At 46.8% G+C, this 15,450-nt stretch overlaps 2 protein-coding genes across 5 annotated transcripts in view; one reads left to right on the top strand and one right to left on the bottom strand.

Annotated features, from left to right (window-relative positions):
• Positions 1-3,914: 3,914 nt before the first annotated feature.
• On the bottom strand, positions 3,915-15,046 carry MPST (mercaptopyruvate sulfurtransferase). 4 transcript variants are annotated; one of them, XM_043965562.1, is made up of 4 exons: positions 14,948-15,022; positions 13,167-13,261; positions 10,053-10,695; positions 3,915-4,654 (listed from the first exon to the last, which is right to left on the bottom strand). In XM_043965562.1, the coding sequence occupies exons 2-4, from the start codon at positions 13,182-13,184 to the stop codon at positions 4,356-4,358; spliced, it is 960 nt and encodes a 319-aa protein (XP_043821497.1). In that variant the 5' UTR covers positions 13,185-13,261; positions 14,948-15,022; the 3' UTR covers positions 3,915-4,355. The 4 variants fall into 4 exon arrangements, with proteins under 4 accessions (XP_043821497.1, XP_043821496.1, XP_043821499.1 ...); XM_043965561.1 differs by lacking the exon at positions 14,948-15,022 and adding an exon at positions 14,503-14,764; XM_043965564.1 differs by lacking the exon at positions 13,167-13,261 and having other exon boundaries at positions 14,948-15,046.
• Positions 14,787-15,450, top strand: part of TST (thiosulfate sulfurtransferase) — a 17,542-nt gene continuing 16,878 nt past the window's right edge. The window contains exon 1 of the mRNA XM_043965560.1: positions 14,787-15,216. The gene's annotated coding sequence lies outside the window, so the exon portion shown is untranslated. The remainder of the gene's footprint in view (positions 15,217-15,450) is intronic.

Raw genomic sequence — 15,450 nt, 5'->3', positions numbered from 1 at the left:
CTCTTTTTTCTAATACCTAGTATGCTTTAATAAATGCTTAATGCCCAAAGACTGGTGCTAAAGCTTCTAATTTAAGGCGACCACACATTAGATTTTAAACATCACACCTGTTAGAATGTAACTTCCTGAAGGCAAGGACTATTTCATTTGTCTTTATATCCTTCTTTGTACCTTTTAGTGCCTGGCACATAGTAGGAACTTCATAAATGTTTCCTGATTAATCTTGGCTTCTCATTTTCACTGTCTGTAAAGTGGCTTCATTGGTTATAGATTTAGAACAGGAAGGGAACTCAAAGGCTATTGGGTCCAACCTTTTCATGCTACAAATGAGGAAACTTAATTCTGGAAAGGTTAAGTGACTTGGCTAGAGTCACACAGCTGCTAAATTCTGAAGCAAGATTGGAATCTAGGTCATTCTAATGACAAGTCTTGTGCTTTTATCTCTTTATATGTTGCTTTGGCCAAATAGAATGTAATCTACTTGTGGATAGGGTTGGATTCATTTTTTTATCCGCAACACTTAGCATGATGCCTGACCTTTAGTACCAATTCTTATTGGATAAAAGAATAAATAAATGAAACATTGTACAAAAAGAGCCTATAGGCATTTTTTTTTCCATTGACTAGGGAAGCCCAACTTGCTACGAAGTAGTAACTCTGGTCTATAGTTGCAGAAGTTTAATCTCTTGACTCTATGCTTTTGCAAAGGCTGTACCTCATGCCTGAAATGCATCTCCTCCTTTCCTCCATGTCTTAGAATACTTAGTTCCCCCTTCAGGGCCCATCACAAGTGTCACCTCTCGCTGTCAGCCCTTCCTGATACCCCACCACCCCCATAGTGTTCTCGATGCACCTTCCCTCTTCCAATTACTATGTATATTCTCATTTGTTTGAATGTGGTATCTCTTGCTAGCCAGTAGCATGTAAGCTCCCTGAGGACAGACACCGTTTGGTACATTGATTGGTTTTTACTCTGGCTTTGTATCCTGCCCAGGGCTGGAGTCAGGAAGACTCATTTTCCTGGGTTCAAATCCAGCCTCAGACACTTCCTAGCTGTGTGACTCTGGGCAAGTCACTTAACCCTGTTTACCTCCGTTTATTCATCTGTCAAATGAGCTGGAGAAGGAAATGATGAACACTAGTATCTTTGCCAAGAAAACCCCAAATGGGGTCACAAAGTCACACAGCCTGAACAACAACCTCCTAATTTCTATTTCACTCAGGGGCAGGCTGAATCCTTTGACAATTTTTCCTTTGAGGATATATGGAAGTGGGATGTTAACAGTGGGGAAGAGGTTAATTCTCAGAACTCAAGCCAATAAAGAATCATGTAGAATTGGAGTTTCCCAAAGATCTAAATGGAATGTGGAATGCTTAGAGTGTATGAATGGATGTGGGCTTACCCCAAGTGTCCAGTGAGCCACACTGAAGAATAACAGTGGCAGGAAGGACAGCTGAGAAGTATCTGTGAAAACTTTCCCCAAGGTATTTCAAGGACCGAAAAGAAGGGAGGGGAAGGAAATAAGGAGTGAAGGAGGAGAGGTAGGAGATGCCCCAAATGAATGGAAGCTTGGGCTTCGACCCTCATCTCTCCTCCAAGCAGATCCGCCTGCCCCTATCCCAGCTGATTCCTCCATGACCCCAGGGCTGCTCTCTCTCACCCTACCATGGCCCTGGTCCCATGAGCTCAGTCTAGGACAGCACTATCTCCAGGAAGAACAACCGGAGAGAGCAGAGTATATTGGAAAGAGTTCTGGAACTAGTCAGGAAAGATTTGGGTTCAAGTTCTGGACTCCAGGCTAGTCTCTCCCCCTGTCCCCAGCCTCATTTCCTCAGCTATAAAGTATAGAGAATACTGGTGGTTCTTCACTAGCAGGGTCACACAGAAAAGGGCTTCTTAAATCTTAAGTGGGAATTATTCACTGGGGAGGGGGGGGCTAGGATTCGCTGGGTTCTATTTAATCAATCAACAAGCATTTATAAAGTGCCTACTATGTGCCACATACTGTGCCAGATGCTCTCTCTCTCTCTCTCTCTCTCTCTCTCTCTCTCTCTCACACACACACACACACACACACACACACACACACACACAGAGGAGCAGCCTCTCAAGGACCTTACATTCTATGAGGCTTTTTTTTTTTTTGGTGGGGCAATGAGGGTTGTGACTTGTCCAGGGTCACACTAGAGGCTCGTTTTTTAACCAGTGTTTCTGATCTCCTATTGCCCTTCCCCTGCTGACCCAGATAACTAATGAATAACCCCAGCCTTTTCTTCTTCTAATCTAGCTCTATTGATAATATTGTTTGGCTATCACTTTCCTTTCTAAATATGTCCCTACACCTCTCTACTACCCAGGGAGCCATCCCTGGTAACTCAGGAGTGTTGTGGGGCTCAAATGAGATATTTGTAAAGCGCCTTGTAAACCATAAAGTACCAGATAAATGTAAGTTAATGTAGTTATTATTATTATTATTATTATTACCACTACTACTACTACTATTACTCTCCAGTCACCAAGCTTCCAATCTGGTAATAAGTTCATTCCCTGAGCCTTCTATTATATTCCTGCTGAGGTCAAGCAATCTTTATGGAGCAATGGGGTATGCTAATAAATGTTTAACAACCAGGCTGGAGGAGGGGAAGAAAGGCATCCATTACTATCATTTAAGTTGAGGCAATCAACAAAACTACAAACCAGACCTTGATTTGTAGTGACTGCCAATTTCTGAGGTATAAATAAATGCTCACGCTGCAAATTTAATAACCAAGAACTGAGTGTCCAGAGCTGGTTAGAGCTGGCTCCAGCACATGCCCCCAGGATAAGGAAACCTAGGGAATCATGGTGGGGGTTGGGCAAGGGACAGGTCTCTAAATCAAGGGAGCCAGGATAGCCATGGAAAATGAGAAGACTCATGGAAGATGAAGGGAAGATGAAAGCCCAGGGACCAGAGGCAAAGAGGTTTTGGACTGGTTCCCAGGAGATGATCAGATCAGAAAGGCCCTAAGGCTTAAGAAGGAGAAGGATCAGAGCCAAGAACCCATAATTTAAAAGATTTATGAACCATTTCTGGATCTGCAGCCTTCAGACTGGTCTTAGCAATTTATCACCTGTCCCCATCCCTTACTGCATTTCTATAGAGTTTTAAAGCATTTCCAAATGTTTTTTTTATGACGAAAAAAAGCAGTCCACCTTGAGCTATGAAGACTTGGGTTTGTGTCCTACCCCATTCACTTACTGGCTCTGAAACCCTGGGAAAGTCACAAACCCTCCCTAGGCCACAATATCTCATCTGGAAAATGAGGGGGATTGGTCTTGATAAGCTCTGAGGTCTCTTTCAGCTCCATAGCTAAGATTCTGTGAATGACATGAGTTAGGTGGTGTTAGTATCCTTGTCTGACAGATGAGGTAACTAAGGCAGAGTAGCTTGCTTAAGGACAGGAGAAGGGGGCAATAGTAGGGCTGTGATTTGATAGCTCAGGATGTGAGGGATAAATCCCAATTCTCCATTTAAGCTCATCTCTTATATCCCTCCCCCACCTTCTCCATGACTCCTCTATAAAACCTTATCAATAAGGTCTCACAGCTGTAACTCAAACCCTGTCTTGAGCTACATTTAACTCCTTCCACCCCTCAATATCTTCATAGCCTGATAAGAAAATGGCATTCCTGGCTGTGGTTTTCTATCTCCAGAATTTAGCTCAATGACTGTAAAGGTTTAATGAATACTTTTTCATGCATTCATTCAGGGACAGTTTCCCTGACCCTTTAGTTTAAGAAGCACATCAGGAGAATGGCTTCTCGGGAAACCCAGGGAGAGAGATCCACTTGGCCCACACCCATAGTGCCTCACCCACTATGGTTTTCAGAGATCGGCTTCAAACAGGAGGAAATAGGTGGCTGTAGAGAAAGATTAAATGCTTCATATTTATTGACAGTAAAAGATAAGAGGAGGTAGGTTTGGTGGTCAACACAGGCTAAATTGCAGAGGGCCATGTTTGGGACTAGACAAGTCCCTCTTCCCCCTCCATTTCCCACTTTACTCAATTCCAACAGATCCCTTCACCACTGCCAAAGGTGTCCTTCATGCCCTCCTCCCTCCCTCTTTCAATGGATAACATTTGTCTCAGAATCAGGAAGTACTAAGGACCTCCTGGGGGGGAGGGAGAATTAGGGGAGTGTGCCACCTAGGCCACACCTTGAGAATAAAAAAAAAATGAAATTTGGCCACTGTATTTAAAAAAAAAAAAGAGTTAGGAAAAACTGTTAGGTTGGGCTACCCCACCCACCCCCCATCCTGGGGTGGTAAAGGCTGGTGACCTGGGACCAGGGTAGACTCCTGCCTGCCCCTGACTCAGAGGGTCTTGCCTCTTCCTTCTGAGATGACATCCTCAGGCCGGGCACGCATGTACCATTCAACCCAGGATCCGTCATAGATGGCCACATCAGGCTTGCCACAGAGATATGCACCCAGGGCCACATGGCAGGCAGTGACACCTGAGCCACAAGTTGCCACCAGGGGCTTTGAGAGGTCCACCTTCTTGTCCTGGAACAGTTTTTGGATGGTGTCAGGGCTCTTCTCCAGGCCCTCCTCAGTCAGAAAATCAATAAAGGGGATGTTCAGGGTGCCAGGGATATGACCAGGTTCGATACCTAGAGGAGGAAAAGAGGCTTTCAGTGGGAAGTGGGAAGTGTGTGTGTGGGGGGGGGTCAGAGGAGTTGGGTTGGAATCTTGGCTTTGCAGCTACCTGTGCCTCAGTGCCTGGCACATGGTCGGCACTCAATAAATGGTTATTGATTGATCACCTCCTCTCTGGACCTCAGTTTCCTAATCTGTAAAATGAGGTAGTTGGGATTATAAAATCAAATCTAGAGCTGGAAGGGACTTCAGGGGTCATTTAATCCAAGTTATTCATTTTATGGATGAGGAAACTGAGGCCCAGATAGTTGACTGGCTGGCCTAAGGTTACACAGGTAATAAAGACACCACATCAAGAACTAGAAGGAGATCTCAGAGATTCCTTAGTCCAACTCTTCTTTTGTGGATGTGGGGAAAAAAAGAGGTTCAGGGAAGGCAAAGTGATTTGGGGAGAGCCACAGAGAGAATAACTGACAGAAGGAGCTTTTGAAACCAGTTCTTCTGGGTTCAGAGACAGTAGTCTTTCCACTGTACCACATTGCCTGCCCTGTGGAGGAGGTAAAGGGACTAAGGTCCCTTCTAGCTCTAGTTCTGGATTCTAAAATATAGTCTATGGGAGACTGTGAAGAATAAAGGGCATGGGTCAATTGGAGAATGGCTGAACAAGTTGTGGCACAGGATTGTGATGGAATATTTATGCGCTAAAAGAAATGACAAGCAGGATGCTCTCAGAAAAACTGGGGAAGATTTAGATGAATGGATACAAAGTGAAGGAAGCAGAACCAGGAGAATATTGTACATAGTAGCAGTTAACATTGTAACAATGACCAACTGTGAAAGACCGAGCCACTCTGATCAAGACAGTGATCCAAGACAACTCTGAAGGACCCATGATGAAAAATGCTCTCTACCTCCAGAGAGAACCGATAAACTCTGAATGTAGATTGAAGGATAGTTTTTGATCCTTATTGTTTTATTTTGCTTATGTTTTCTTTTGCAATATGGCTGATATGGAAATATGGTTTTTTCGAGTTTCTTTGGTGAGGCAATTGGGGTTAAGTGACTTGCCCAGATCACACAGCTAGTAAGTGTCAAGTGTCTGAGGTCTGATTTGAACTCAGGTCCTCCTGAATCCAGGGCCGGTGCTGTATCCACTGTGCCACCCAGCTGCCCCTTGGAAATATGTTTTGTATGACCTTACATATATTAACAAAATTAAATTTTTGCCTTCTCAAGGAGGGGGTTGGAGCAGGAGGGAAGGAGAGAATTTGGAACTCAAAATTTTAAAAAGTTATTATTAGAAAATGTTAATAAAATAAAACAAAATTAACAAAATAAAATTTTATTTAAAAGAATAAAGAGCATGGCCTGAGAGAGGAGCAAACTGGCTTTGAGTGGACAAAATCAGAGGATTAAGTTTAGATACCATTTCATCTTCCCCACCCCACCCTTTCATTGTCTAAAATGATAAGGAAACATCTAGGGAAGAGAAGGGATTTCCCTAAACTCCTACAGGTTGTATAGGAGTCAGATCAAGTCTTTGAGACCCAATTCTTCAACTGAAAATCTCCAGGGTACTTTTCACTAGACCAGAAGGACTAAAGGGAGATGAGGGCTCAGGATGAGGGCCTAGGGGCCAGCTGCTCTCCCCTAAGACTGCAGGACTAGACGGTCAGAGATCAAAGGACCAATGTAAGACAGACCAAAGAATCAGAGAGCTGGAAGAGACCTCAAGGGTCCCCCTAGATCACCTGGTGCTGAAGCAGTAACCTCAGCTCCAATATCCCTGCCCAGCAGCCAGTCACTCAAACACCCATTAGCTTAAAGACCTTGGCTGCCAGGGGGACATTGCCCCAAGGTCTGCTTGCTAAGTGGAATGTAGGCAGAGCAGTGAACTTAGCAGTCAGAGAGTGCCTGGAGTTTTGGACTTGGCCTTCCCTTTTCTCAACCTTATTTCCTTACTCCACAAAATGAGGATAATGTTTACATTACCCACTTCACTGGATGGTTGAGAGGCTGAATCAGCATTTAGTAAAGCGCCACATGAAATGACTATGACCCTTCCTTGTGTCCCTAGTGCTTAGCATTGTATCTGGCACAGAGAAATGTCTATTGGTTTGACTATAACAATTAAAAAGACTAAACAATGGCTTTATTATTATTATTATTATTATTATTATTATTATTATTATTATTATTATTATTATTATTGCGGGGCAATGAGAGTTAAGTGACTTGCTCAGGGTCACACAGCTAGTAACTGTCAAGTGTCTGAGGCCGGATTTGAACTCAGGTCCTCCTGAATCCAGGGTCGGTGCTTTATCCACTGTGCTACCTAGCTGCCCCATACAGCTTAATAATTAACAATAAATACCTAACAATCATATAGTGCTTTAGAGCTTACAGAGCCCTTTGCATCTATTTAATTCATTTGAACTTCATGACAACAAGGGAGGTACTATAATTATCATCCTTATTAATTAATTATCATATTATCCTAGATTGTTATAGACAAGGAAACTGAGGCCAGCTGAGACAAAATGACTCAGCCAGGGTGTCTAAAGCAGGATCTGAATTGAGGCCTTCCTGATTCCAAGATGAAAAATCAACATATTGAGCTAGGTTGCCTCTTAGCTTAGTGACAGCAGGGTACTTGGAATGAGGAAGATCTAAATCAGAATCCTGCCTCATGCTACAGTGTGACCCTGAGCAAGTCTCATCACCTCTCTGTGCCTCATTTGGACTCCATGGTCCCTGAGGACCCTTCCAACTCTAAGGTCTGTATGATACAGATTATTCTGGGAGATAGTGGCTCCCCATGCTTGAAAGTCTTGAAGGACAGGCTTAACTTCTACTTGGGTAAATTGTAGAGAGAATCCTCATTGAGGTGTGGGTTAGATTGGCTCAATGGATAGAATGCTGGTCTGGAGTCAGGAAGATTAGAGTTGAAACCTCAGACTTATTAGTTAGGTGACCTTAGGCAAATCACTCGACCTCTCTCTGCTTCAGTTTCATCACTTGTAAAATGGGGGAAATAATAGCACTTCCCTCTCAGGGCTGTTGTGAGGATCAAATGAGATAATATTTGGAAAAGGGCTTGCATTGTACTTGGCACAAAGTAGACAGGCACCTAAAAGTTGTTTCATTCTTCCCTTCATTCTCTCTTTCCTTCTCTCCCTTTTTCTCTTCTTTCCTCTCATTTCCCTTTCTTTCCTTCCTTCCTCCGCACTGAGATTCTGTCATTATTATTGGCATACAGTGATTACTTTAAATTTAGACGAGGAAACATGCCAAATTAAATATCCCCAAAGGTTTAAGAATGTAGCAATGCCCGAGGGAGTCTTGTGACCACTGAAATGGAGGGCACAGAAATGAAGACAATATTCCAGGCCTTGAGTGGAGGCATGCCAAGGATCTGGTCCATCTAATCCAAGCTCTGGGCCAGAAAGATCAACCCAAGGGGTCTCTACACTAAAGGAATTTAAGGATCTAGCAGAACTTCCCTGACTGTCGCCATGGCCCCCAAAGGCCTTCGGCTTCCAGGTGACCCTGACTCTAGAAGGCTCTTTCAGTGCTACACAGGCACAATCCAAAAAGCTTCAAGTAGGTATGTGCCAAATGATATGTGCCTGCCATCCAAGGACCAGCCTAGGCAGCAAAGACAACTCATGTTTGGGGTTAACAAAGTATTAAGATTGGTACAAAGGTTAGTAGGTGGACAACTCCACGCCCCATTCCTGGGACTCCTCAAACCCAGGCTCCTCTCCTTGGCCATCACTGCCCTCTAGCTAATGATTCCCTCTTTCAGAATATAAATTTCCTGAGGGTGGGAGCTGTTTGCTCTATGTCGCTGTCTCCCAGGTTCTTAGACCAGTGCCTGGCACGGAGTAAGTCAATCAATATCCAGCTATTCTTTCATTCCCATTTTGCAGATAAGAAAACTACAACTCATAGTGGCTCAAGATAGGTAAAGCCAAGGATGCTAGAAAGAGGTTTGCATCTAGGTTTGAGGATCTGGGTTCAAATTCTGCTTCTGCTTCTTAAAACCTGGGCAACTAGGTGGCTCAGTGGATAGAATGTTGGGCCTGGAATCAGGAAGACTCAACTTCCTAAGTTGAAATCTGACTTCAGCTTTACTGTCTTGTGACCCTGGGCAGGTCCCTTAACCCTGTTTCCCTCAGTTTCCTCATCTGTAAAATGAGCTGAAGAAGGAGATGACAAACCACTTTGGAGGGCAAACCCCTCAAAAGGGGTCACAGAGTCAGACCCAATGGAACAACTTACAACCTTGGTAACTTTGGACAAATCCTATCACTTCTCCAAGCCTCAGTCTCCCGAGCTGTAAAATGGATACTAATAGTCCCTTCCCCACAGGGTTGTTGTGGACATAAAGCTATATAAACGGGAGCTGCTCTCATTCTCATCCATGTTGCTATTGTCACACTCTCACACTGACCCTAGTTTCCCCAGTTCTGTCCCCCAGATCCCTCTGGCACTCCAGCCTGAAGTGCCCTGGCTCCAGTTGGGCAATGATGGGTCCCATCAAGGAGAAGAGGGTAAACCACAGGGCATGAAAATAAGCCAGTGGCTCCCTCCCACCCCATCCTCTTCCATTCCGAGTGTTGGGTAGCAAACACACCTGCCATCCCAGATGTCCTCGTCCATGTCCATGGTACTTCAAGGCTTGCAAATCACTTTATATTCGTTATTTGTACAGGAAAAAAATGAAGGATAGGAGGAAGACATCTGGATGGAGCCCGACGGGGACAATACCTGATGGCAAGTGGGATTTTCCATAGGCACTTGGGCTCAGAGCTCTTATCTAGGGCTGGAGTCAATGGCTTCCAAAGCCCCTTCCAGTTTTGAATCTGTGATCCCATGTCACTTTCCCTTCTGGGCCTCAGCCTTCTTATCTGTAAAATGGCAGGGCTGGATCTCATGGACTCTGAGGTCCCTTCCAGCTTCAGAGCCAAGATTCTATGGTTTATTTTGATCATGGGATTTGGAGTGGCAAAGGGAAGCTTGCAAATCCTCCAAGATTCCATGTGGTGCTGTGGCAAGAGTAATAACAAGTGACTTTGGGCAAGTCACTTCAACTCCATGGGCCTCAGGTTCCTCCACTGTAAGATAAGGAGGCCGGACTAGGGGCTTCTAAGGGCCTTTACATCCCTAAATCTTGGCCCAACCACACCACCACCCCACCCCGCCCACCCCCATTTTACAGAGGAGAAAACTGAAAAGGAGATTGAAGTTGGGGATGATCACCCAGATAGGCAGAAGAGCTGAGATTTAATCCCAGGTCCTTTGACCACAAATACCACGTGATCTTTCTGCTGCCCCCCCCCCCAGACTGGGGTTCCACTCCCCACCCCCACCCCCACCCAGTCATAGACAGTGCCCTAGCTGGCTTACCTTCCCGAGGTTCTGGTTCGATGCCCCTGAAGCGCCCTTCAACTCGGGCATCTACGACCTGGAAGCGGTGTGATTCCACGTTGTCCTTGATATCTTCGTAGGTCTTCACAAACATCGGGTTTAGGGTGGCCTGGAATTCTGCTTGAATTGGGCGGGCCCTGCCAGAGCTCAGAGGATACCCTTCCCGCTTCCAGTTCCTTAGCCCTCCATCCAGCAGTGAGACAGTGTCATGCCCAAAGGCCCTGAACATCCACCACACTCGGGGGGCAGAGTAGGAGCCCTGGTCGCTACCGTCATACACCACCACGTGGGTGCCGTTCCCCACCCCCAGCTTGCCAACGTACTCAGCAAAGTCCACGGCGTTGGGCAGCATGTGGTCGTAAGGGGACGTCCGGTCACTGCAGAGGTCAATGTCAAAGAAGGTCGCTCCAGGGATGTGACCTTCTTCAAACTCCTGCTGAGCATCTCGTTTCATCTTTGGCAGGTACCATGAGGCATCCAGCAACTTCAGGGGCTGGGAAGCCTTCAAGGACTCAGCCACCCACTTGGCAGATACCAGAGCTCTGAAGAGGGATCCTGCAGCCATGACACTTGGCTTTTGGCCAGCTTCTGTCTGACTGGAGGACTCCTGGGACCCTCTAGGCTAGGGAAGAAGAAAGAGAACAATTAACAAATAGGATTAGGAAGGTGGTTAAACCTAGAGGGGCAGACTCAATTTGCAATTTGAGATTATCAAGCGCCAGGGAGAGCAGGACTAAGGGAGAGGGAGGGAAGGAGGGTGGGGTGGTTAGAGTCCAACAAAAGCACTACACAGCAAATAACCAGCTTCAATGAACTCAGAATACTGACTTAGCAAAGTCGCCCTATCCCATCCGACTGGCCTCAGCCAGAGAGATTAACTGTGGAGCTCATGGTTCTCTGTAGACAAGGGAGTCGGCACCTCAGTGTTAGTGGGGGTCATCTAGTCCCTAGCTTCTTTTTTTTTTAAGTCCCTAGCTTCTTAAACAGTGGCTGGAGACCCAGTGTGGGGCCTTGTAAATGAATGCGTGGGTCGTGAAAAATTTAGCAACAGTAAAAGGTTGTGTACAACTATTTTATATACCTATATACCCAGGGTCATGTAAAAATTTCTTGGGCAAAAAGGGGTGGTGAGTGGAAAAGTTTAAGAAGCCCTGATCTAGTCCAACCCCTTCATTTTACAAATAAGGAAACCGAGGCCCAGAGAGACAAAGTAACTTGCCTAAGGTCCCATAGGAAGTGTCAGAGCCAGGACCTGAACCCAAGTCTTGACTCCAAATTCAACCTTCTTTCCCCTGTGTTACATCCCTATCAGACAGTCTGTTTGGGGAAAGCAGGATTCCATGGGCCACTTTGGTTCTATACCATGGGTAGGCAGGCAAATAGGCAGGTCCAGACCCTTTCCCTACTTGGGTAAAAAATGTTTCCCAGCATGTCATAATGGCAGGAGACTTTGGTATGAGCCCATGGTCACTAATGACATCCATTCCCTGTGTTTTCCCTGGCCCATCTCTGGGTAATGAAAGAGACTCAAAGTCCCAGAGAAGGCTAGTGACTTAGCCAAAGCAACACAGAAATTCCTTAGCAGAGGAAGGACTAGACTGGCCCTTACCATCTATGCTGTACCCATGAGGGAGCCAGCCTTGCCTCCATCCTCCTGAATGCCAACCATGTGCTCTAAGGAATCCAATTCTACCACTCCCCCCACATCTACCTGGGTGACTCTGGGCAAATCCTTTCTCTCTGGGGTTGTTTCCCAGTTCTGTAAATAAGGGTTCCAAATGATCTCAATTTCCAAGGCCCCTCCTCATTCTGATATTCTTTGTCTGTGTGTCCAGTTCTGACATCTTCTGTTCTAATGTTCTTAAGTGCTAAGGCTGTGCGAATTTAAGTTCTAATGACCCTCCCAGTGCAATTCAGTCAGATTCCTCAAGAATCCCTTAAAAGTCTACTGTGTGCCACATGAGAAGCAGGATGGTGTGGTAGGTCGAGACTAAGAGGAAGACCTGGCTCATACTGGCTGGGTGATGATGGGCAAGTCACTTCCTATCTTTGTGCTCCCAGGGGACTTTCCAGGACTACAGGATACTGAACAGGTAGAGAAAATAATAACAATAATAGCTAACATTTATTTATTTATACAGGGCTTACTATGTACCAGGAACTATGTAAAGCACTTGACAAATACGATCTCATTTGATCCTTACAACAGCCTTGGGAGGGAGGTACCATTATTATCCCCATTTAACAGATGAGGTGAAGTGAGTAGATCTGAATTAGTAGAGGGGGAGTTTCCTCAGATAGAATTCTCTACATCAAAGACACAAAGACACTAAGAATACTGACTTTGGAGTGAGAGGAGTTGGCTTCAAATTCTGCCTCCTTCACTTGTCTGTGTGACCTAGGCTAAGTCACTTTAACTGTGTGAGCCTCAGATCCCCCTTCATAAAATGAGAGATTTTGACCCGATCTTTATGATTCTCTGACCTCTTTTCAAATTCCAATTTATTCCTTATGTGACCTCAGGCTGAGCCACTTCACTTGTGACTACAATAACAATTAACACCTATACAGTGCTTTACATTTACTATCTTTGACCCTCACGATAACTCCAAGGTCTTACAAGTGAAGAAACTGAGGCTCAGAGAGATGAAGTTATTTGCCTAGAGTTACACAGAACCAAGTGTTTGAGGCAGGATTCGAAGTAAATTCTCTCTAACCAGAGCCCATTCTATGCAAGGCACCGGGGATAGACAGACCAAACAAAAAATCAAACCAAACCAAATAGCGTTAGTCCCTGCCCTGAAGCAGCTTACATTCCATTCAGGATACATCCATATGTGTATACACACACACACACACACACACACACACACACACACACACACAAGGTGTATACATATAGACATGTATACAGATGATTAAGTATGGTTTTTTAAAAACTGGATGGATGCTATCTTTGGTTTAAGTGAGCTCCTGGTGAGAAAGCTCCCTCCACCACTGCACACCCACACCTCCCCAAATACAAACCACAAGCAAAGAGAAATGCGAAGTTGTTTCTTGGGAGAGGGGAGACAAACACGGGAAAGGTGGTACCTGAGCTGATTCAGCCATGTACAGTTCCTAGATCAGCAAGGTGTCCCTCCCTGGATGGGTTCTCAGGAAGCACTGTGGGTTGTGCTCTCTGCTCCCTTATTAAGGATGGTCAGGAAAAGTTAGCCTAAGCTTAGTCGACACCTACACACCTAGGTACAACCTCATTCTCAAAAGGTAGGTAAGGGAGTAAAGGAGTTATGAACAAAGACTGCAACTCTGGGCAATGGATTTCAAAGCTAGGGGTGTGTGTGTGTGTGGGGGGGTGTTTTCCCTTGAGGGAGTGGAACAGATCACAGATAGAGACCATGGAAGTTGAGAAGAGTTGGTCTGGAGCTGAAATCCTAGAGACCAACCCAGAAAAGGAAACTGAGGCCAAGAAAGGGAAAGGGGTTCATCCATAGGTGCATGAATAGCAAGGAATCAAGTTAAAATTTGAACTCAGGTCTTTTACTTGAAACCCTGTGGGATGATTTCTAAATCCCTTTCCAGCTCTCAGTCCTGTTAGTTTATGGACTTGGAATCCAGGATTAGAGCTGAAAAGGACCATGAGGCTCTGGGAATTCCAGGAATCAAACTCAGACCTCCGGAAGCCTCTTTCTTTCCTTGCCTATCACAGGAGGGGTCCCAGAGTTTATGTGGTTTGGAGCCACAGGCTTAACCTGCCACGTGAGGGAGGCCCAATTCCTGCTGTTGATAAAGGATCCCAGTGGGATTTTTCCAAGTCCCAGATGTCTCTTAGAGAGCATCTAGCCTGGTCCCCATTTTACAAAGGAGACAACGCTGAGCCTCATAGTGGTCACCTGATTTGCTCAAGGTCACACGTCTCTAGTAATAGAGCAAAGGTAGTTTGCAAACCCTGCCAGGCCCTCTGCCTCTTAGGTCAGAGCTCCCGCACCTCTAAATGGCTGCTCCTCTAACCCCCTGGACAAACACTAAACTCAGTTTAGCCACAGAGTTCACCCAGTTAAGCTCCCAAAATACCACTAACGTATATGGGAGAGGAGTCTTTCGGGGCTCCGCTCCTGGCCTTCCGGTTACTCCCCCATGGCCAGCTGTGTTTGGCTGGGGGAGCGGACCTCCCCCGCCCATCCCGCTGCGCTCCAGCACCCCCGGCTCCTTTCCCCTGCCTGCACTTCACTGGTGGCCCTGGGGAAGTGCCAGAGCCACCGGGCGCTCCGATCGCCCAGGGGCCAGAGGCGCGGAAGTTCTGGCACCTTGGACAACGATGCAGACTAGGCGTCGTCACCTCCCGGGCAGGGACCATTAGGGATGGAGGGAGAGAGGACAGGGAACATCTTGGGGGCCCAGCACCCACCCCACACACGTCCTCACTCACCACGTTAGGGGCCGACCCAGGCTGGCTGCTTCTCCGCCCCTTCCCCTGCGACAGCGAGGCCAATGGGCTGGGCCCTGAAAGCTGGAAGGAGGGATCCTAGGGGCCGGGCGAGCGGCGAGGGAGGGACTGAGACTGGTAGGAAGGGAGGCAGGACCCAGACTAGGGTTTCTCTTTTTGAACTGGCTAACTTTATTGAACCGAGGAGAGGGAGCGTACGGCAGACTGCTGGACGCCGAGGGGAGTGTCGGGGAGGAAGACACTGACCTGTCTGGAGACCAGAAGGAAAACAAGGGGGAACTGGCCCAAGGACGAATGGCGTGGGACTGAGAAAACCTAGATCTTAGGACTGTCCGGGGCATCTGGAGGATAACCCCGCCACTACCACCACCACTCCCCACTTTGGACAGGACGGGAAACGGAGACCCCGGGAGGGAAGGGAACTTGCCCAAAGTCACACAGCTAGGAGCCAGTCGAGGCAGGATTTCCAGGCCAGGTCCACACCGTTCAGGTCCAGAGCTCTGACCACAGCTCCCAGCCACCTCTCCTGAGGACCAGTGAGGGGGAGGAGTGAAAGGGAGCAAAGGAGAAGGGGGAGGGGTAGTAGACCGGGAAGGGACGGCCACAGCCCAGGGGCCAAGGTCCCCTGCCCTTCCCCCATCCCCACCTTCCTGCACCTCCTGCCTAAGCTAATTCTCTCTGAGTTGGAGGTTTCTGGTAAGTGAAGCTTTGAGCCAGGGTCAGGGTCAGGTGTGTCCCACCAGTTGGCGGGGAACCTAAATGAAGAGGGGAGGGGGTGTGCAGGGATCTACGGTCTCTCCTCCGCCCTTCTGTTGCGGCGCTTAGGGGAGGGGGCTGTTTCTGAAGCTGGGCCTGCCTCCCATAGGAGACCTTTGTTTCGGGGCCTGGCTGCCGCTCCCCCTTGGCCAGAGCCCAGATGTGGTTCAGCTT

Source organism: Dromiciops gliroides, chromosome 5 (genome assembly GCF_019393635.1).
Source record: "Dromiciops gliroides isolate mDroGli1 chromosome 5, mDroGli1.pri, whole genome shotgun sequence".
Lineage (NCBI taxonomy): Eukaryota > Metazoa > Chordata > Mammalia > Microbiotheria > Microbiotheriidae > Dromiciops > Dromiciops gliroides.
This window is presented reverse-complemented; position numbering and strand designations above follow the sequence as displayed.

What these genes read in the sequence shown, in the direction of transcription:
- MPST (XM_043965562.1), bottom strand. An exon ending in CGAACCAGAACCTCGGGAAG is followed by an intron (nt 4,655 to 10,052) that starts GTAAGCCAGCTA and finishes TTCCTCCTCTAG; the next exon opens with GTATCGAACCTGGTCATATC.